Source organism: Zosterops lateralis (assembly GCF_965231275.1).
Source record: "Zosterops lateralis genome assembly, chromosome: 7".
In the NCBI taxonomy this organism is placed as follows: domain Eukaryota; kingdom Metazoa; phylum Chordata; class Aves; order Passeriformes; family Zosteropidae; genus Zosterops; species Zosterops lateralis.
In genome coordinates this window covers 20103917-20127083 of record NC_139767.1, presented here as the reverse complement: position 1 = coordinate 20127083, position 23167 = coordinate 20103917, and the positions used below count along the sequence as shown (strand labels likewise).

The 23167-nt window shown below is 34.8% G+C and overlaps 1 protein-coding gene across 1 annotated transcript in view; it reads right to left on the bottom strand.

Annotated features, from left to right (window-relative positions):
- Positions 1-23167, bottom strand: part of LOC310911318 (sodium channel protein type 1 subunit alpha-like) — a 185273-nt gene that overhangs the window by 9395 nt on the left and 152711 nt on the right. Inside the window, 5 exon segments of the mRNA XM_083864723.1 lie at positions 1815-2096; positions 14276-14398; positions 16924-17097; positions 20233-20387; positions 21874-21991. Of these exon segments, the coding sequence (XP_083720849.1) occupies positions 1815-2096; positions 14276-14398; positions 16924-17097; positions 20233-20387; positions 21874-21991 (852 nt within the window).

Here is a 23167-nt window from a genome sequence, read left to right as displayed (position 1 = left end):
TCTTTCTGAGTCCTAGGGCTCTTATCATTCCATAACTCCAAAATCACTATACTGGCTTACTTACCAAATACTGAAAGATGCAGGGCCAAGTTTCTTTTTGTTCAATGACAGAAATGACCCTGATTTTCCTGCTATGTCGAACAAAAAAGACCTTGATGCTTTTACAAGCATTTTAGCAATACAAAAAATTAAGTGTTGTTGTCATGGATGTTCTTCTCACACGAAAAATCCTCCATCATTAAGAGAGGGTCTCATGTTCTTGCAAGATCTCTACAATGTAGATACTGCACAAACAAACAGGCTTGTCTTCCATGAGAGCTAGGTTCCTCTGTGGTAGGTCTAGATTAGTTTTTCTTTTGGAAATGTGGGAACAATTTGCAAATTTCTCCTGATTTGCCTCCCAAAAAGTTTAATAATTTAAGAATCTTTTCAAGGAATAGAAGATGAAATAATCTTCTATTCATGCCAGGACAGTGAAACAGATATCAGTCAGCAAGTAGCTGAGGGGTGGTGATTGTGGCCAGGAAGCCAGAAAGGAAATGAACCTGGAATAATTACCTGTGTCTCAAAGTAGAATAGGTTAGTACTAGAAACAGAGTTGCAAATTACTTGGAAAGAGTTTTGTTGATGTCTTGTTTCTCCTGAACCCCTGTAATGAAGTATTCTGCCTCCCTGGGTGAGTGGACTTCATAAATAAGGCAAAGAAAATCAGTACTTAAGGTACTTTAGTTATAAAAAATCAAAGTGTCTTCAGTTCAGTATTTTATTTATTTAATACTATTGGTCCCTCTCCACTTTTTCCCAATGTGACAATAAAGTAAGTAACCATAATGAAATTTAAATGTACAGACTTATCAGTCACACAGGTAAGGTGCTGTATTAGCTGGGAGAGGCAGTTCACATTGCTCAGAGCTACTGTTTTAGACTTTGTGCAGGATGGTGTCCCTACCACTGCATCATGTTAATAATTTGTTTTACTGAGATTTTGTATAAACAACATAAAATTTGAAAACTTATTTAAAAGCAATGAAAATTAAACCTAAGATACTGCAGATTTAGGTAGTAACCTCAGCAAAACCCAGAAACATAGAGGTTGCTGAAGGTACACAACACAGGCTGAAGTCTTCAAGTCCAGCACTTTCTTGTTTAAAGCTGGGTCAGATTGTTAGCAACTTCAAAATACAAAGATAGACAGTGTTGTGAGGACACAATTTCTGAATAGTGAAGGCATAATCTTATAGTATCTTTCTGCATATATTTTATTTCTTCTTCTCTCAGTTTTTGCTAAATAAACTCCATGAGGTCCTTATGCACAGAAATATCAGGAAAATATTTTATAGATTATAGTATCAATTGCTATTTTTCTTATTTCTTTTCTGAATGAGAAATTGCTTTGTAGATCAGATCTGCGCTGGTGGCAGCCACAAACCTGAGATGAGATTTATTACCTGGAATTCTTTGTGACTTAATCACATCAATGGAGATTTTTTTTTCAGCAACTGAAAAACTAAAATATTTAGATACATGAATACCATTCCTAGGTACTTCTAGATACTTTAAAAGTTAAAAGGAGCTGAAGGACTAAGGGAGCCATAAATAGGAAGATGTGACATTAGATGCCCTAGAACTTCTTTATTTGTCATAGTAGACTCTACTTGCTGCTTATGATGAAAAGATTTACCAATTACCAGTGTAGCAGTACTAGCAAGTCACAGAGAAAAATCATCAGGTAAATGTTTTGTCTCTTTGTTGCCAGAAGTGCTTTTCACTACTGCATATAAACAGGAAAAAGTATATAAAGAGTGATCACTTACTACTTGAAGTAAAGAAAGATACCCAAATCCTACATTATCAAAGTTTACTTTCACGTTTTTCCATCGGGCACTTTGATTGTTTTTTATGAGTTCCTCGCACTGACTAAAATTGTTGATTTGGTCGACTTCAAACCTTTCATCAGTTGTGGTGTTAACACAGTAGTAGAACTTCCCAGCAAACAGATTTACTCCCATGATGCTGAAAATTAGCCAGAATATAAGACAAACGAGAAGCACGTTCATGATGGATGGAATTGCTCCTAAAAGGGCATTCACAACCACCTAGTACACAAATACAACGGGAAAGAGAAAAGAGTATAAGCATATTTACAGCAATACATTTTTGTATACTGTTTCACCATTCCTTAATAAATGCTTATTCAGAAACTAATATTATAAATTTTAAAGCAGTATATTAATAATTGTAGCATTGCACTATTCCTTTAATTATTAACAATAGTACATGTAATGAACAGAAAATAAATAAGAGAATGAAAATAATTAATAGAAAAACAAAAGAGAAGACCTGGCAGCAGTAAGATGATGCCTGACACTGACTTATTCGAGATAAAAAAGAAAAATGTGCTAAATAAAAAATGTAGATAGAATAAAATTCTAAAAATGCATGAAAAATTATAGCTTAAAAAATGTTTAAAGCAAAATGGCAACCTGTAGATTTGATCAACATAGTTTTGAAATTTAAGCTGAAAACACAAATGCCATGAATCTAGAAACTAAGCTCTACATAAAAGAATTATGCGCGAATTAAATACATAACTTTATTGCCTTATTGTTCCATGCAAGATTATAACAAAGATTAATTTCTTTGTATACGAAAGCAAGACAGGTTTGCAATATGTGTCTACTTGAATCAACATAATTTATTTCAAGCTCCAGTCTTGTTGTTTCATGTATTAAGTTAGCAATGCCCTTCATTTATCTAAAAAGGATATATTTAGGACTTTTGATTTTGCATTTTTAATTACTTTTGGGGGGCAAATGTACTTCTCAGACATTTGCAGGCAAGATGTCAATAAATCTTATGTAGACAAAAGGTGTATTGTTCTGATATATACAGTAATTAATCATATGTGTCTGTCAGACCTATCAAAACTTTTGTGATGAGCAGTTGTTTTCCCTCAAGTATCCAGTTCCAGGTTCTCATTTGCCAGCTATATTTTATTTTAAATTTTACATTTTTTCTTCTGTAAACTTTTGGGACCTGGTAGGAAGGTAAAATAAAATATGAAGTAGGGCTCTGACTTTCAGTAATCTGTGTCCTGCAGTGAGGCAGGAAAGGATTGGCATGGATATTGGAGTATATTAAGTTGTCTTAGTCCATCTCTGTTCCCTTCAATACAGATACATTCTCCCCACATAGTTGTGAGCAAGCTTAGAACTGCTCGGTCTTACTACCTGTACTTCACAGCCTCTAGAAGGCCTTTGGAAGAGGAATATTGTGGTTGTGTTGTCACTCAGCACCCTCCTCCCCTCTTCCTCCCAAATGTTATGGTCAGGAATTAGGACCTGTTTAGAGATCTTAGGTAGAAAAGTTATTTTCAGGGCATATTTTCTTTTCATTTAGAAGGGTCTCTTCCATTGCCAGACAGTAGAAATGGGACCTTTCTGTAGCAGAATAATCCTTATCTTCTATAAAACTACTTTTTTTTTTTTTTTTTTTTTTTTTTTTTTTTTTTTTTTTTTTTTAATTTAGCACTCTTTTTTTTAATGTAGCTTGGATTTTTGGTGATTAAAAGATCTCAGTGATAAATATGTTGCTTTTTAGCTTCATGGAACTGAAAACAACATAAAAATTAGAAATGGAATTAGAAATTCCGAAATTTGTTCCAAGTCTGACCTGATCTATGACACTGCATTATGCTATTTCTGCTTTGAAATTCTAGGCCAGCTAGTGTTTGTCTTATCTTTTTTTTTTCTCTCCACTCATAAAAATGTTCCAGATGTGTTACACTGATTGAATTCCTCTGTTTAGTCTTGATGAAAAACCTGAAAATAAAGATGTCAAGAAAGAAAGATGGGGATTTAGTTCTGCAACTCAAATGAATTAAGGTTACCTCTGCTCACACAAAGAATGGTTTTGCATGAATTGAGTGCCTGTAGCAGTTACCTTTATAACAACCCTGACATCCATTGAACCACAGCACAGATCCAGAACAGGCAGCAGAATACTAACAGCAACAATAACTGTTACAACAATTATGAATTGATAATAATTGTAGAAAAAAAGATTTCTGCAAAATGCATCAGTGCGTCTTGCATCTTTAGATGAGCAGGTAATGCAGTCTCACCACCGAGACTACGAAAAGATCAGCCACATCTTGGATAAAAAGAGAACAGCTTCCAGCAACTGTTCCAACAATGCTTCCAACAACTTATTTCATAGAGGTCACTGAAAACCCATCAAATGGTAAAAATTTTTGGTCACTACTGACCTGGCCTGGATGCGAACTGGTGACCTAGAGATGAAAGGCTCTGTATCCTATTACCAACCCCTTGAGCTATCCAGTCCCCCTGGAAGGTTTTTTAAGAAAAGAAGAAAAGAAAATTAAAACTTATAGAAGTTGTTTTCTGTTTGCATTTTTTTTCTGTTTGATTTTTTTTTTCCCCAACAGTGTTGAGCCTTACCTCTATCATATTTATAATGCAAAACTGCGTTGTTACACGTTGGTCAGATGCTCAGCTGACTGTAAAGTCCTCCTTAGCAAGAGGTCTTTAATTTCTTCAACATACATTTGGAGGCAATTGGCTTAACTGCATTTTTTTTAAATTTGCTTTAGGAATTAGCTGAGGTATCTCAGGATAACCAGGACATTAACTTAATATATATCCAAGACTGCACCCATACACACACAGACAACACCTACAAACATAAGTTACAGCAAATGGACAGAAGAAAGAGAGAACCAATTGAAAACTGAACTCAATGCAGAAAAGAGGTCAAGTAGCATTTCTTAATGAGTTAATTTAGCAAATAAAAATTGTCATTCTCGTTTTGTTGGAAAGAATCTGTAGAAGGTTAAAAAGATGTTGGCAACTACAGCTCTTATTTTTGCTTGCTCTTTAAATTTAGATCAGATATACATGATTCAAAATGCACTTTTTATTTTGAAAGGGGCTGTTCTCATGGGCCTATTTTCTGTTATTTCTTGATACAGAATAAAATGCCAGTAAATTGGAAAAAAGATGTTTGCATAGTTGTTTGTTTGGTTTTATAAATTACCTATGCATTTGCTCAAGGCTGGGATGTTGCTGATCAGGCTAACTCCAGTGAGCAAAGCTTCAAAAGCCCAAGTTGATTCTGCTTGTTCACCTTCCTATAGCTTCAGGTAAGTGGAACAGCAATAAGAACAAGTGAGAAGCAATGCCTGATGCCTAAAAAGACAAAGGAGCTCTAGACTATTTTACATTTCAGTCAACATTCATCCAGTGGAAAAAAAATCATTGTGGGAAACTACATCTTCTCTAGAAGAAAGCAGTATTTCACATATATATATATACACAATTTTCATGTTTAAATTTTCATAAAATTTATCTTCCAATATCAGATTTATATACAAGATAAAATAATGAATGCAATACTAATTGTATATCCTATCTTCTGGCCAATATGACTTTATGTCAAGACAAATTAGTAATCCAGATGTTTTTCATGGTTGCTGTTTGTATTTTCTTTTGAAAATCTTTCCAAAGAAAACAGCAAAAACTGGACAAAAAATCAGTTTTGCTGTCAGAACTGTTCATATGTATAGAACGAGGATTGTAGAAAACACCAGCATATCCCTGCTGCATAAACAGAATATTAGGAAGCTTTACTAGATTAAGCCCTGCTGTGGGAGACATAGCTGAACTCGTAATGAGATATAAATCTATTTTAGTTGCCAGGAGGAAATCTTGGCACCTTATCTGACAGGGACTTTCTAGGAATTCCTAAATTGCAGCTGAGTAATAGTAATCAGGGCCTCCTTAAATCTATTAGCAAACAAGGAAAACTTTTTAGTAATCTTTATCCACTTTTCCCATAACTTTTGCAGGTTCTGTGAAGAAGTTCCAAACTCTGTTCCTGGTGCAAATGAGGAGGAAGTTATCATCTTCGGGTTGGAAAGGGAGATTATAGGACCATGTGTGGAACATTCTTTCTACTCAAAATTAAAAAGTACTTCATTTATCTCCACTTGAAAGGCATCAACTTCACAATTTTATGCTTAAATAGGAAAAGTTCCCAAAGAACTGCCAAAGAGAACATTTGCATTGAAAGATGGAGAAGTGAGCAAGTAGACACAGCTTTAGATTCTTGGTGCAGCACATAGGTAAGAGTGCTGGAGTGGCAGGAGGTATGCCATGAATGGACATAGATGTAGGCACAGGTGATGATGGGATCTGCATTTACCACGTGTCATAGAGAAGGACCTGGAGGACAACACACAAGGAAGTCTAGAAGACTCTGAAACCACGCTGACTTGACCAAGTGGGTATCAAGTAACAGACAAGTATATTCTCTATTAAACTGTGGAAGAGGCAAGGGGGGAAAGGACGTAATAACTGTATGTAAACATACAGTAACTATCCCAGGCATGGGATCAAAAGAGCATCTGAGGCAGACCATGAAGAAAGCCCACCCCTTAATCAAAAAAGAGCTGATGCTGTAATAATGGCTTTCTGCTCTCCCTGGTACTGTTAAATTGATGGAAACTGCCTTTCTCTGAAGTTAGAGGAGCCTCTTCTACAAGTCATAACATAGTAGAAAGTCAATGGGATTGGAAGAAATGGTTATGGGGCCTAATTTAGGAGCAGCTAAGTCAGTTGAAAATGTTTGTCACAAAAGTAATGGAGGAAGTGGACCTGAGGGCCAGCAGATAGAATAAAAACATGGCCCAGTGGATTCAGAGTGACCCTCAGCAGAGGCTCTGGGATCTTGGCCACAGTTGCTTAGTGTGAGGTTTGGAGGTGCCCATGAAGGAAGATAACTGGTGATGCAGTACAGGAAAAATATTCCCACGTAAGATACCCTGTCTCCTCTGAGTGGATACATGGGGTTGGATTGAATATGGCTCTTGGGAGGGAAAGGTTAAAACTGGAAGATTTGGTGAGGAGGGAATAGTTTCTCTCAAAGTGAACTTGCAGCTGGGAATACTAAGCATGTCAGTGTGGGAAAATTCAATTTATTATGTCTAGTGTTGTTTATCTTCTGCCTGTTTTGAGAAGTAAAATTCCTGTGTAGGCATAATACACTCTCACAGACATTCTTGAGCCTCCTGCTGGGAGACAGAGAGATATGATAAAAGCCCAGCCTTGTGATAAGCTGTGCATGCACAAAGCCCTTTCATATATTGGGGCAGGCTGTGGGCCCTCCTGTCCCCATGAGGATGAAGTGACTCTGAGAGGTCCTATGTCCCCGTGTGTCTCTGGCTCCCAGCATTGCTGGCAAGGTTATGAAATAAATTTACTCTTTGTGTTTGAGCCATGCTTTGCTGGTCCTCCTGGTTGCCCGTTGGTTCACACAATGGCTATCTAAGGATTAAAGTTCTTTATATTGAAATGATAAAATATATGTACATTGCCACAGCAATACTGTAGATAGGAATTTTACCGACAGCTAATAATGAACATTTATCCCACTTTATCAATGTTTATATCAGGTAATAAACATATGTGTTATTGCAGTCTAGCAGATGAGAACAGAACAGGAAAGGAAGAACGAGAAGGAATTGAAAGAGATATTGCAATAATTATTTACCTTATAACTACAAATTTTGTCATTGAACACCTTGGAATGGTACCCTGGGAAGAAGCATACTGCATATGCTTGGTGATTAGATATGAACTGCCTGTAGAGGCAACAGGAAATGAAAATGAGGTATACATGTGAGAGAAAGGGCAACCTAATTGACATGATCCAAATAATGGTTAGGGAAGAACTACGTGAATTTTTAGATTCTAGGAAGCTAAAAATGTAGAATAATCTAAGTAATTAAAACTTTTTCGTTTTCAATTAATTACTCCTATTTTATCTTAATGGATTTCCTGCAAGAAACTAATTTTCTTAAGTTTGTCCCACAAATAGAAGTCAGAGTGGTACACCATGCACCATGTTGATGTGGATTTATGACCTATAATCCATTAACTCCATTCTATTGTTCCAGTATTTACCTGACCAAAACAACAAACAAACAAAAACCAACAACAACAACAACAAAAAAAACCCAACCCAAACAAAAAACCCCACCAAAATGAAAAATCAAACACCCCCATCACCCAAATGAAAAAAATTAAACCACAAACCTCTCTAAAACCCCTTCTATCAAATAAGAATTTCCCTTAACCCAACTTAAAGCTGTTGTCTTGTTGCCATTTTGCACATCTGAGAAGAGTCTGGCTTTGTGTCTTACCTATCTTCCAACCCAAACTACAGGTAATTAATGGATTTTGCCATTAATAGGTGTGTGGTAAAAAAAACCTATTTTCCACTTTTGCTGCACAGTTTGCCCTAATTCTATGTGTGTGCATATATATATTATTTTTAATTACATGATCTGATTATATAAGGTCAGAATTAAATAACATTTACAAAAATGTTTAGAAAGCTTATAAGAAAATATAACTTTTATTTTTTATTTGAAAAAATAAACCTCCCCTTATTTTAGCAAACTAATGTTTATCTTTAAGTCACAATCACTAAAAGATGAGTAAATAAAAAGTTCGTAGAAGTAAATTATTATCATGTGACTATACTATTATTTAAATCAATTGTTTTAAAAAGCAAAAAAGGTTGTTTCCAGAAACAATGAATGCATTTTGTCAGTGTTAGGCATGAGAAGTACCTCATGTGAGCCAATTGAAAAAAAATATTTATGACAATGTATTCAATTTTTGGAGTAAAAGGAAGATTGCCCTTGGGAATATACAGTGGAGATTATTAGAAAAGTATAATTTAAAGCAGTGACTGTATAAAAGTTGGACTTAGAGTATGCAAAGGCAGACAAGTGGAAAGAACCAAAGAGACCTGTCAAGGAGTTAGAAGTAAACCTTAATTTGAACAGTAATGAACAAATAAAGCTGAAGTAAGAGATAAAAGGTCTCAGAGGATAAGAAAATCACCCCCTGAACAAGACAATTGCTGTATTTTCTACTTTTCTTTAACTGTTACTGTACAAGTGCACCTGACTGGAGAATGCTGGAGAATGATAGTGAATTTTGTCTTCTAAGAAAGCAAAATACTTTCTCCAACAATGCACAAACTATTCTTATAACTTGGTGCTGGAGAAATTTCATACTATTGTGTGGTGATTTTGTATCTCAGAATGCCACAATTGTTAGCAGAGAGGTTCAACTAGGTGATTTTGTGGTTCTGTTCTAGCTTTAGTAAGGAAATTTAATGTGTTTAAATAGCAACACAAGCATTTGTTAATCACGCAACAGTATATTAAAAGCAAGCCACACTGTTGGATTTAACAGATGAGGTTCTAGAGCAGCCTGATTCTGTTTCTCACCAGAAATCAAGTATGCAAAGAACTTTTGAAGACAATATAGAAGAAAAGACATAATTTTACATAATGTATTATAAATTAAAATAATTATATGCCAAGCAAAAAATGACAGGGCTCTATTTGTTTGAGAAGACCTGGTAAATATTGTAGAGACATAAGCATGAAAACAGAGCAGTTACTTGATGTGGGAATAGTATCTTTGTATTTCACTGAATGCAGTAAAAAACTCCAACTTCTTCCCCACCTTGTTGCATTAATGAAATGTTATCAACTTTTACATGCCCTGTAATATTTTCAATTAAAATGCAAACTATATTATATATCCCATTTAAATTATTTAAATTTTGCTCCTAACAGTAAGGGTTTTCTGTAAGATACAACAAATACAAAACTGGAAAAGAATTGTATGAGTTTCAATTATATAAGGTAACTCTTCAGAAGTTCTCTTCCTATTGTAGAATTACAGTCTCAAAAATACTAAGATATTTCCTGTATGATTTATGAACATCTATATAGAGAGATTTTGAAGTTTATAGATTTTTGAATTGCCTTTCAGGAGACACAAAACATCTAATAAACTTGCCTTAAAACTCCAAGGTAACAAATAAGATCACAGTCCTCAAAAAATCCTTCCGAGTGCATGATGTTTAGATCAACTAAATATATTCCTCTATTTTTAAAGAAAAATTTCAGAAAATAACCACTCATTTTCCTGAGAGTGAATACATAATCCTTAACTGTGAGATAAGATAGTGAATTGACATTGAACATGGTTGATACTAATACACCATTTATACTGAAGCTATAAAACCCCCTGCACTAGTGATACCCTCCTGCAGTTTGTGCTTGCAAAGGTTGTAGATCTAAGACAGTGGATTTTACTAATGATTCTTGTGAATGTGAAATTTTTATATCACTGATATGTCTCCTGCCGGACATTTTTAAACCCCAAGAAAGATAACACTCTAACTGACATTTTATTTAAAAAAAAAAGAAAACTAGTTTTTAACACAGGCCAAAGAAAACTGAATTCAAATTACAAGAAAGTATTTTATATGTTATAATCATTCTAATACACTTGGAGTGATTCACTCAATGTAACTTATAGGACGTTTTAAATGACGCAAAAATTTTAAAGTGCAATTATATATATATCTGTAATTGTGACTATTCAGATCACAGTATTCTGGAGTGTGTTTAATGTATTAACAGTAATGTTCAAAACTTTCTTCAGGTTATTTTGAATACATTGGTTATAAATTGAGTAACAGGGTACAGCATAGATCTTTCCAAAACAATATAAAAGCCAGATTCAAATTTTTATCTCAGTTTAAAAAACAACTAAAAATCTTAAAATAGCTGAGGTACCTTTCTCCTGCAAAAAATAATTCCAGAAACTCTAAATAAAAATACTCATTTGCTCATTTTCATATTTTTTTCTTTAACATCAAAATTTTAAAGAATGATTTCCAAAGATTTAAAGCAATTGAGAAGCAGTGGAGGGTGAATATATAGAATCTGCTTTTACTGGTACTGGAATTTGCAAATGAAGTTGTCTCTCCTGCTAGCCTTTAATATGCAATGTAGTGATTAGTCAGACTGTAGTCATTAAGGGTAGAAAAGAGGGAAATACTGTACCTACAACACAGATAAGGGGAGGAACCACTGGTCCACCCTATCCAAGCTGAAACATATTCTATATGAAATAGAAATATATAGCCTGTTGTTAGTTGTGAATCTGTAATGACAGACACTTGATGCTATGTTTTATAACTCAATTATATGAGAAATGTTTCTTTAATACTAATGACGTTTTGAGTACTCTTGAAAATGCCTCATTGCCACTTCCTGGTAAGGGAATCGAAGGAATAGCCTTTGAAATTTAGAGGAGATTTAAGACATCAAATACTCTAATTTAGTTTTAAAAGTTATGAAATTGGACTGGAAATTTGAAATACAGTAAATGTTTAAAGCCATCAGCCAGAAATATGCATAAGGCATGCAAAACTGAAAGTGCAAGTGGATTTCAGATTGTTTGCTGCCTTCTACTATTTCTCTAATAAATCAAGCACGGCATGACATGCTTTATTTTGTGAAGTTAGACACAAATGCATGCTTTATTGTCACTTAATTATCTAACTCAGCAAAGCAAATGTACTCAGTATTCTACATTTTCAAGTAGCATACCAATTCAGAACTAGCGCAAAAGCATTATACTGCAAGTACTAAAAAGCTAAACAAAAAGCAATGGGTATATTCAAATCTCATTTTGCAGCTACTTCTGCTTAGTACATACACTAGTTGAGATGAGAATATAAACCCTAAGACAGAAATTTAAATTAAATTAAAGCAATCCTTTACTTTGCCTTCCAGCATCTGGGTGGAGTTGGTTTTGAGATTCAATATAGAAAGCATTAAAATTTCTCAGAATTCAGTATACTAGGAGATATTCTAAATGCCTTTAATATGGCAAAAATTCACTTCTGTGCTAAAGGCAAGCACAGGCTGTGGATCTCGTGAATCCTGTTTTGGTGCAAGTGATTCCTATATTTTATATTCTCTTTGGAAATAGAATTATGAAACAGCATAATTATAAAATTAACTTGTAACTAAAGAGTATAACTGAAGATTTCTAAGAATGTAACTTATTATCTGAAGTGTGTTTCATATTTAGACATAACAGAATAGTCATTTACACATGGCTGTGTAAAATGCTGCATTCTTGCAATTCACCAGAATGAAAAACTTACCTAAGAAAAACATTGATTGAATTAAAGTAGTTGAGTACTTGGCAAATTGTTTTACAAAATGATGCAAGGCTTTTTATATCCACAGCCTCTTGTGGAATACGTGAGATATTTTACATTTTTGGTGCCAATTTTTCACAATTCTGAACATGGGCAAACATTAAAATTTAAATACATCCTGAATAAAAACTCTTTTTTATCACAGCTCAGTGTAGGTTTGGGCAACATAAGAAAGCCAAGAGCGCTGCTTTATTTTTACTTTCTGCAGAGAGAAAAAAATAATTTCTTTTTATGTATTATGAAATTAACTCGATTTCTGAGAAGACTTCAATTCGACTATAGTCTTATGAGCTGGTCAATTATTTATTATTTGAATCTTTTTACTGTTCGTGAGTCATTCATAAAGTAATGCCAACAACTGTCAGTGAGCTGTTTTGAATACTTGCCAAGTGCTTTGGAAAAAACCCCACTATTTCAGAAGTGCGATTAGTAACTCTAAGGCCTCTGGATATATGGCCAGTCAAATCTGCTGAGTGACTGGAATCAGGTACTTCATTGTCTGTCATTAATATTGGAGGATAGAGCTGAAGTCTATTTGCTTTTCCAAGCTTGTCTGTGATTCCTAACCAGTAAATTGCTCATGAATTATTCATGTTGTGTAGCTGAAATTCTATCGTTATGTTTGGGCTTCTGGCAGAGTTTCATAGTTATTCAGCAAGCGATAGGGGAAAGCAGTAAATAGACTTCAAATAACAGGTACCTTAATAACAGCTTCTTTATGCATGAATATCCTAAATCTTATAACTGGAAAATTTACTAAGGCAATCATGTAAAGATACAGAAAAATTGAATAAAACATTTTGCAAACAATTTTGACATTTTTCTAGAAAAGACCTTTTCTTCCTATATCATTTTAAGAGCTTCATTTTTTTTCCTCCCTGCATAATATCTGTACTGGTCTTCCAGTCCTCCTGCAGCTGACCAGAACATCATTAAAAACGTAAAGCTGACGGCAGTTTCCCAACAGTCCTCTGCACAAAACCACATACATTTATCTGAATGTTCATGAAGAGTATGTACAAAGAAAGACAAAGAGAAAATGGCTAAATCAAATAGTTACATATTCTGTAGTTCTTGACCAGCTCTTACCCTGCTGAATATCACTTCATGAGTTTCATATAAGGAGAAAAATGTTAAAAGTCAATTTGCTGCATGAAGCTGAAATTTATTAATTCAGTAATGATTGGTTAGCAATGTATTTTCTGTTGCATTCTGAAGTGGAGATAGGTAGTCTGCTGAATACAATTTCAGGAAAAGAATTCAAAGCCTTTGCTTGACTTCATAAATCTTAGATTTTTTTTCTAAAGATTTTGCATTGTTTCCTCTTCTGTTTCCATGACAGTGGAAAAAGCATTATCTTAAAGCATATTTCATTGACATGCATATAGAGTTAGTTTGTATTCAGTGGCTTTGAGGAACAGAAGGTATAAACAAATGAAAAAATAAGTCAAAATGCCTTTTTGAGTGAGATGGATAGTAAGCAGGGCCTCTAAATTACTCAGAGTAGCAAGAAATAACCTTCTATACATTGTATTGAATATTGATTAGAGATTAGTTGAAATAAAAGAAGCATTTACCTTACAAATAGAATAACTTAATAGAGGAAACAAATAATTTGATTTGCTTTTTAAGTCAGCCAAACTCAGAAATAGATTTAAACCACTAGCGGATATGAATATATCTGTAGTATCATCTGATGAAATTCAGTGGGGTTAGATTAAAGGAGGTTTATAAAATATAAAGAAAAATGAAGGAGTTCAGTTTCTAGGAGAAAATATCTTTGTTAACTAGTGCTAAATTTGATTCTTGTATAAATATTGGGATATGTTTATCAGTAAAGAAATTAATACAATTTTGTTACATTTTATTTATTATTAAGACTGTTAAGAGAGTTCATAGTTGGCAATTTCAAAGACTCATATGAAAAACTCCTGAGATTGGCTAGAAAGTAAAGTAACCTTAATGAAAGTTCTATGTGATACTGCATATGGATTTAGGTGAATGGATGAAGCTTTTTGCTTATCTGTTAGTAAAATATATGCGATAAAAAGATAGTGCAGCCTTTCTGCATGGACTTGTCATTCCTTGTTGTGCATGCATGTATTCTTTCTATGCATGCATAGTTTCAGACACTTTCATGTTGTCTTACCCTCATGCCTTCAAATCGTGACAAAGCTCTTAGAGGTCTCAAAGCTCTTAGTGTCCTAAGGGACTTAATGGCACCAAGTTCAGAGTAACCCAATGCATTTGCTGTTAAGCTAACCAAAGAGACCTATACGAAAACAGGAAAGTAAAAATTATTATATTGTACATTTTCCTTTACATACCATAGGTGTGAGATATACACTTCGTTAGAAGATTCTAATTTTGGATCACTTTCTTCAGGAATAGGGAGTCTTTCAGGTAAAAAAAAAAAAAAAGAAAGAAAAAAAAACAGAAAGAAGAATGAAGCAATATGAAAGAAGAATATGTAAACAAACAAACAAAAATATCATAAGATAACTAATATCTGGAAACATTAGAACTTCTGAATTTCATCCTTTGCTACTGATCTGAGGACATTTAAAACCACAAAAACTGAATTAAATTAATCTCTCCTTTTTACCAATGTAGGTATTGGTCTTTTTTTTGTGTTTTACAATACTGTTGGGATCAATAATTGTGGTTGATAATGTCATTTTAATGCTCACAACTGAAAGGGAAGTCATTGAAATTTGTGTTGAACTACACACAGGTCACAGAACAACATTGCTCCTCTGAAAATTGGTTAAAACTCTGGTAAAAAGGATTAATTTGCCTATAGGCAGTTATACTGACTAATCCTTTTGCCTGAGTGCTGAAATTATGTGCTGTACAAGATGACATTAACCTGGACTATGCTGTTTCTAAGACCTTAGAAGAACAATTCCATAGGTGGAAGAATTTGACAGGTCTTTAAATATTCCATGTCCCTATATTATCTCAGTGAGAAATGCCACATTCTCCATATTTGCTGTGGCTCTTGTCCAAAATATTACCTTCTGTTTGTTTCCCATTTCCCCTAAATGTTCCCTCATTATGCTGCTTTTATACCTTAATTATTTATTGGGCCAAAAATAGCATAATGTTCTCATGTACTCTTCCATTATAAAGAACAATGTATCAGGTAAAAAGAACTCTAGGACTGTGCTCATATTTAAAAACAAGCATTATATATATGTGAAATTTTTAGCTTTTAAAAGTTAATAGATTTTCTGAACTTTTCAGCAGCTCTAGCAACCACAAAATTTGGTTCTTTTAAAACCTAAATTTCTTTTTCCAGCACATTCATCGTATCACTGAAAACTTTCATGCTGCCATAATCTAACGAAAAATTTAAAAAAATATCCATGTGTGTGAATCCAGGATTTATCATGAACTAATTCAGACACTTGAATATGTCACTATACATTCACACAATGATGTATTCACATTTTCACATTTACAAGATGGCTTTTTGGGGTATTAAAATTTAAATAAGGTCAAATATTAGAGAAAATTAGTTTAGAAAATGAACAGCTGCTTCTGCTTGCATGCTTGTTCAAGATTTTTTTTGTAGGTGCCACTTAGGTACCCATTCTGAGAATTTCAATAATAAAGAGCAAAGTGTTTTCCAAGAGGGGGTACTTTCTTTGTATGAAACATGGTTATCTGTAGCTCTATATGTGAAGTTGAATCCTAGGTATATTTAAACCACAATGTACACAAATCAAAAATGTTTTAAACACTCATTTAAAAACAAACAAACAAAACAAAACACGTGAAGAAAATTAATTGCTCTGATGCTCTGATTAGCCCTTGTATGATGGGAACACGCTGAGAAAGTGTTGGATTTTTGGCAAAACTTTGGGACAATAAATTCTTATAAAGTTCTCTTTTTGTCTATTCAGTCTACATTCCTAAGCCATTGAAATCAGGACAAAAAGAATCTTAACTTTGAAACTGAGCTTGTTTAATACTCTTGTATATGCTTTACCAGAAATTACTGTCGTAACTCTCAAAAACATAGTATTTGAGGGTCACCCACAGAAATTAGTGAACTGCAGAAACAATACACATTCCTGCATACTGGAGGCCTTTTTCCCAGGGGGTATACTTGGGATAGTCTTAAATGCTCCATAATTATCAATGCATCAAGAAATGTTCTCTCCTATTTCACAGCACAGTACCGTACAGCTAAAACTATGAGATAACCCTTGCAGCAAAGATTTCAAACATGCCTGTGAAGACTTCAAGGTCAGTAGTATTTATTGGACTTCAATATTAATTAAACCACACTACCAGTGCTAGAGATACATCTTGCTTTCCTTGTGGAGCCCTAATTTATCCATATGCTGAGATTTTCTTGCCAGAGGAGTTTTGATTCAGATGGTTGTCTGATGTCTGGTGGATCAGACACCCATCTAAATGCTGGATTCAACCTAGACCACAGCAGGAAGAATGGTGGGTCTGAAGGTGGGAGTGAGCAGCCCAGGCCAGAATGCAGGGCAGCAGGACCTCTTTGAACAGCAGTATTGGGATAAACCCCCTAACTGCTGGGGGCTACCAGGCCAGGTCCTTCTGTTCAGCAGGTGAGCTTCCAGTCTTTCTTAACATAGCAAGGAAATGCTGCAAGCATAAAGTGAAAGACAGAGAAATATGGAATTTTTCCAGCTACCTTGCTTTTTAAATTGAAAAGTAAACTAGTTGGCATTAATAGATATTGTGGCTGTAGAGAAAGTAAGTCTAAAAATTATCAGACAAATATAAAAGTGTCACCCTAAGAAATGCACTACATACATCAACAATCAGGAAGTCCAGCCAGCACCAGGCATTAGTAAAATATGTTTGGTAGCCATAGGCCACCCACTTCAGCAGCATTTCCAGAATGAAGATGTAAGTGAAGACCTTGTCAGCATATTCCAGCATGGTCTTGATAGTTTTACGTTGTTCAATATATATGTCTTCAAAAGCCTGTGAGTATAAACATTGAAAGATATGTTATTTTTTATTACTGCTCATGCTTCAGGTTGTAATACAACAAACCAAAAAAGGCAACAAAAATGGGAAATAATCTTCAAGAAAAGGCAAGGGTGTGTTATTTCTATCTAATGCTTCTTTTTCTGATAATTCAATATGCACCTGTTTTTTCCCTATGGAAATATATTTTTCAGCTCACAGGAAGAAGAAGCAGATATTAAACAGCAACCACTCTACTGGTCAGAGATATTTTTAAATGTATTTATTTATTGCTGATAGTGAATTATTCTTCTCAGATCATATTCCATAGTGACAAATAGAATTGCTTCTGCCAAGTGTTGTGCCTGAACTGAATTCTACTGAGATAATTTGGCTTGTAGGTAGGTAGACCCAACTTTGAAATATGAGGCCATAGCTGTAAAATTTTCAGAACAATGACAATATGATCTACCTTTTGTTTTTAAGTCCTCTGGCTTCCTGATAAAATTAAGTTATAAGTCTTAAAATAAGTTCTTCCTTTCTTAAAAAATTATCTACCTAAAAAATCACCCGCTTTGTTAGTCACATTTTTTGAGATACATAAGATTTCTGAGCTCCTTGCTATGTTATTTACACTTACTGTGTTCTCATTTTTAGGCAATTGAAAAAAAATAGCTCCTGCTTTTCATAAATTCTTCAAATCTTTTTTTCCTGTAATTGCTTTTAAATTTCAATTATGCTATTATTTCTTATGGAGACTGACTGATTTTATCAGGCTGAAAGAACTGAAATAATCTGCTAGCTTGCTAAGATTTGGATAATTTTGATACTAACATCCATTTTTACTCAGCCTGCTTTTGAACCACTTGACATCTGTCATTTCACATGATTAGGGTTTGTATACTGGACATCAAGCTAAGATCTGTGTAATTCTGGTTACTTGCATCAGGCACTATGGTACCCGACAATCATGTATTCACTGAAAACAGGGAAGTCAGGACATGTAATTTCATTTGTACAGGAGGGGTGATGCCAGAGGCTGAGGAAGCAGCGCTCCTGGCAGTGGGAATGTGTCTGCTCCCTGCCTGAGCGCCCTGGGGAGAGCTGTGCTGTCAGCTCACATCCTGCCCTGCTGCCACTTTTCCTGGCGGTGATGACACTGAGATTTGTCAGGACCATGGCCTGGGGGTGAATACGGGATACGGTGCTGGTAGATACCAAGAGCCCTTTTCACTGTCACAGAAGTCTTTAAAGGGAGAGCAGAGTCTGACATCTCCAGAGGCTTGGGCTAATCCATGGTCTTTGAAACGTTTTCACAAAATAAAGGTTCTCTGGATGACACACCTTAGCCTCACAAGCAAAGTACTAACACCACGGGATCTTGTCTCAAACTTCCTCTAAATACAGTAATAGAAATTCACCTTTTTCAGATCTCCTTCCACTACTTTTCCCATTTAAATTCTTGTCACTGAAGATTTTCTCCACTTAGTTGTATGAACCAAAATTCAGTAGCGTAAACTTGATCTTTTTTGTTATTTGGAGGAATTTAAATGACAGGGAACATGTCACATGGTATTGCATAAAAGTTTTTCTGATGGTTGTGTTGATATTAGACCAAACGAAAGCAGAGCAATTCTTAGAGATGTAGCTGAAACTAATGATAGGTATTATCATAAACTGCTAACAGTATTGACAGTATTTTAAAGTGTTGGGAGGAGTCTAATGAGCTTATAATATAATTTTGAAATACCAGTTTTTTATTTTGTAGGAAGTTAAGTAATTAGCCAAAGGGTAATTAAATCTATCAGGGTAGATGCTAGATATACTCTGCATTATCTTACAGCAAATAGCTTGCCTAAGAGACTTGACCTCAGTGTGTATATACAGGCTCACTTTAATTGAAAAATTAATCTACAATTTCTTTATTCTTCATCATTATTTGTATTTTTGAAAAAAAAAATTTTATTGTTAGGGTTTTATTTCATTTATTGGTATAGATTTGTTATTTTTATGGCTGTCTTGCCTTTATTCTGCTCTTGCATGCCTGTTAGAGCAAATTCATGTTTTTGCAGATGTCCCTTCAGTCTACATTAGTCAGTGGAAGCTGAATTTTAAGTCTAAATAATAAATTCTTATTCTTAGAAAGGAATAAAAAAAAACCCACACTGTCTTAGCTTGTTTTGCTGTTCTAGCACACAGCATTTATGAGGCTACATAAGTCAGCCTGTTGCAGTGCATTTTGAGTTTTCAAAGTTCTGTATGGTTTTTGTTATTGAGTTTCTGTAATAGTTCATCCCTACCTCCACTCCCCTTTCCCAAACACCCGTTGTTACCCTCTCAATAGCCTCTCCCAGCCCACTGTATCTTCTATTGTATCTTATCTATTGACACACCCTAGTCTTGGAGTAACCTGGCAAAGCTAGGTGACTCCGCCCAGTTTCAGTTCCCCACACCCCTTTTGCCCCAAAATAGCCATGTCAATGCCCCTGTACCTAAGCCACTCCCCCTCATTTCCAAAAGTAACGCCCCTGTCCTTAGGGGCAGGTAATAACCCCAAACAGACTCCGGCACTCTGGCACCCTGAGCCTTGGCCTGAGTAAACGCCTTCCTTATCACCACCAAGTGTGAGCCGCCCCTTCTTCCAGCCAGATCACGTCTCAGGTCTGAAATCTGGACCCAAAGAAATAACTTGTTTATATGGTATCTGAAGAGCAGGGCTGGCCCGGAAACCAGCTCGGAAGATCCATACCAGCCCTGGTGTTTTGAACTGTTTATGCCATTATAGTGCCAAACACTTCAACAGTGACAGTCCTTTCCCCTGAGCTACATCAGTGAACAGCATGAAAGAAGAGAGCGCACTCAAATAAGAAAGTTTAGTATGTTCTCTTCTTCACATGCTGTTTCTCTGCCTGAGCCATATCACTGCCACTCCCAGTTATAGAATTAGGCTCTCTCTAATTACTTATGTCTGTTCTTTTTTCTACATATTGTTGAGAAGAGACTCTTTTTGCTATTTTTCCCAAAGCCCAAATAAAATTTAGTTCTATAATTTGAAGACATGGAGTTGTGTTAAGTTAAAACAGTGTTAGAAGAGACAATTCTAAGGAGTTTTCTGACAAAATGGAAACATTCTCTTCATGTTTTACTTACCAGAGCTCCACTACTGAGGAGAATCATAAAGACAATGAAAGTCTCAAACCAGTTGTGTTCAACAATCCTGAAGCAGGTTTTTCTAAGGTTCCACCACTGTTTTCCTCTCCCTTCTTCTATACTTACTTGACAGCACTTGAACCTTCTTACGCAGCCTTTAGAGCAGGGTGTGTGATGAGAAGAGGAAAAAAGGGAGAGATTTTGTTGAGTTGCATTAATTTTGGTTGTGCATTCTGTTAATGATACAATGCTGTTTTTACTGTGGTATTTAGTAAAAACCCAATAGATTTTCACCTAGATAACCTTTTTCTTCAAAGAAAAAAAAATAACGCTGAGATAATTGGAATTTACAGTTAAATGAACAAGTGAGATGAATGTATTCCTCATTTATCAAGAAATAAGTGCTCAATACAGTGCACATAAAAAGATAAAAGTCCATCAAACATGAAGCCAAATTACAGAATACAAAATAAGAGTTAAAATATAAAAACTCATCCAAACATCAGGTAGGTTTATGTAGTAAGATATGGGCAAATTATATTAAACTGTACCTTCTTTTGTTCAGGATACTCAATTCAGATAATGTTTAATTGCATGAAAGAAATCTAAGTCTCTTACTTGAGTTCTGGGCTTTTCAGTACCAGCTAATTTCTCTAACTTGTGCCCCTAATTTATTTACACTTCTATGATTTAGCTGCTGATTTTTATGTAGAAAAATACTAGTAATAAATAATGGTATTTTCCATGACAAAGCCTAGATTGTTACAGTACTACCTCTTACAAGTTCAATGTAAATTTCCAAAGAATGATTTGTTACCATGTCCAGAAGTAATCCAACCTGACAATTGCATTTATTCTCCAATGCCTAAATCTAACTTTTGCTTATGGATACCGAAAGTGGCTTTTTATCCTTATATTACTCTTTTTAAAAATATTTATTTTTATTACAGTTTTAAAAATATTTATTTCCCCACCTCCTTCATATGCACACATCCATAAGGTTTCTCCCAAGGAATTGCCATTGGAAAAACATTTATGACCAGATTGTGGGTTTGTTGAATTGTGGGCCAAGGGAAGGAAGAATGAAAGATGAAGGAGTCAGCCAGGTGAGCCTGTTCTTGCCTCAGGTGGTGCACAAGGTTCTTCCTTCTTCTTTTGCCAATTTGTAGAAGATTCATTTAGGATTTTGCACAAGACCATCTAGGTGCAGTTTTTCACAAGACCATCTAGGTGCAGTTTTTATCACTAAACAGCTGTTCTAGTAATGTGTATTTTATAAAGCACTTACGTGTCTGTGAAGATTATTTTTTAAATAGTGTGTTTATTATCTGTAACTAAACTCTGAAAGTACAGTAACATACTAAAATAAAACTTTCTATACCATATTTTTCTTATGTTAAAAATAGAGATACATTTCCAATAAAAATTGGAACATTTCCTTCACTGTTTTCCAATACATAGTATAATTGTGGTATCAGGGCCCATATAATATGTTATAGACTAAAAGTACTACTGCTAATAAGCAGAGCTTAAAAACTAACAAAAGGGTAATATGATTCATAAATCTTAATACTTAACCTACACAGAAAATGATTCTGTAATTCTATTAATAATTATTACTAGTGTTTTTCTTCCAAATACCTTCTGTGAAACAGGCCTCTGGCTCCTGGGCTTCTTCAGGTTCAGCTTCTGGTTGTTCTTCTGCAGGAAGTCCAATATCAACTGTGCTGCCTTCAGATGAACTAGATGAATTTAACTTCTGTAAAGGAAAGAAGCATCACAAATGCATAGTAAAATTTTTTATGGTGAATATTATTTGTTTCTGGAATAAGTAAATACATAAGTAAATTGTTGATAAACATCTGAGAAATTTCTACAGTCTGGTTTTCCTCCTGCACTGTAGATATCTATTAAACAGAAGGTGTATCAGTAACAGATCAGACTTCAAATAAAATTGTGCTTTAAACTGAAAAATGTGGGTTATGATGCCAAGTCTGAGAAGATTTATGACCAAAACAAGTCATAAGTTGTAATTATCTCTTGACCTACATAGAAATAATGAAGCTTAAACAAATATACAGGAATTTGTAGTGTCTACTGAAAATCAGGTAAGAGTCTAAAAATAACTACATAAATGAGGTGGAAGCTCAGAGGAATGAGAAAGAAAATCAGAGAAGGCCATACATCAGAGGTTAGTCAATCCAGATTAAAATTGCTGGAAGTCTAGCTCAGAGTGAAGCAGAATCTGCTTACAATAAGAATAAGATAGTTTAAGCCTGTAAAAAAATCAGACTGTGTTTTGTCAACAAGTTTTCAACAACATGATGAGCATAAAGAGAGAGGAATAGGTTGGAAACAAAAAAAAAAAAAAAAAAAAAAAAGAAAAAAAAAAAAAGAAAAAAAAAATTCGAGGTATTCTCATCCTATAAATCCAAAAACTGTTGCAACATGTGCAGCTGGAACCTGGTTGTGATCTATTTATTTGGTATTATGGCTAAAACTTGGGCAAAACTGTGAAGGAAATGTATTTAAATAAATATGTATGGCTAAAGAAAATAATGCAACAACTGCAATACAGACCACTGAGTCTAACTACAAACAGCACTGCCAAGACCACCACTAAACCATGTCCACAGGTGCCACATCTTTTAAATACCTTCAGGTAGGACAATTCAACCTCTTCCTTGGGCAACCTATTCCACTGCTCGGCAATCCTGTCACTGGAGAAATTTTCCCCAGTACTTAATCTAAACCTCCCCTATTGCAACTTGAGGCCATTTCCTCATCCTGTCTCTTTTTACTTGAGAAAAGAACCTCATCCCCACATCGCTACAACCTCCTCCTGGGTTCATCAATGTTAGGTGGCAGCAGGCCTTTGGTGTTTAGGACAACAAAACCCCAAATACTAACAGTAAAACTCTTATTAAAGCAGTGG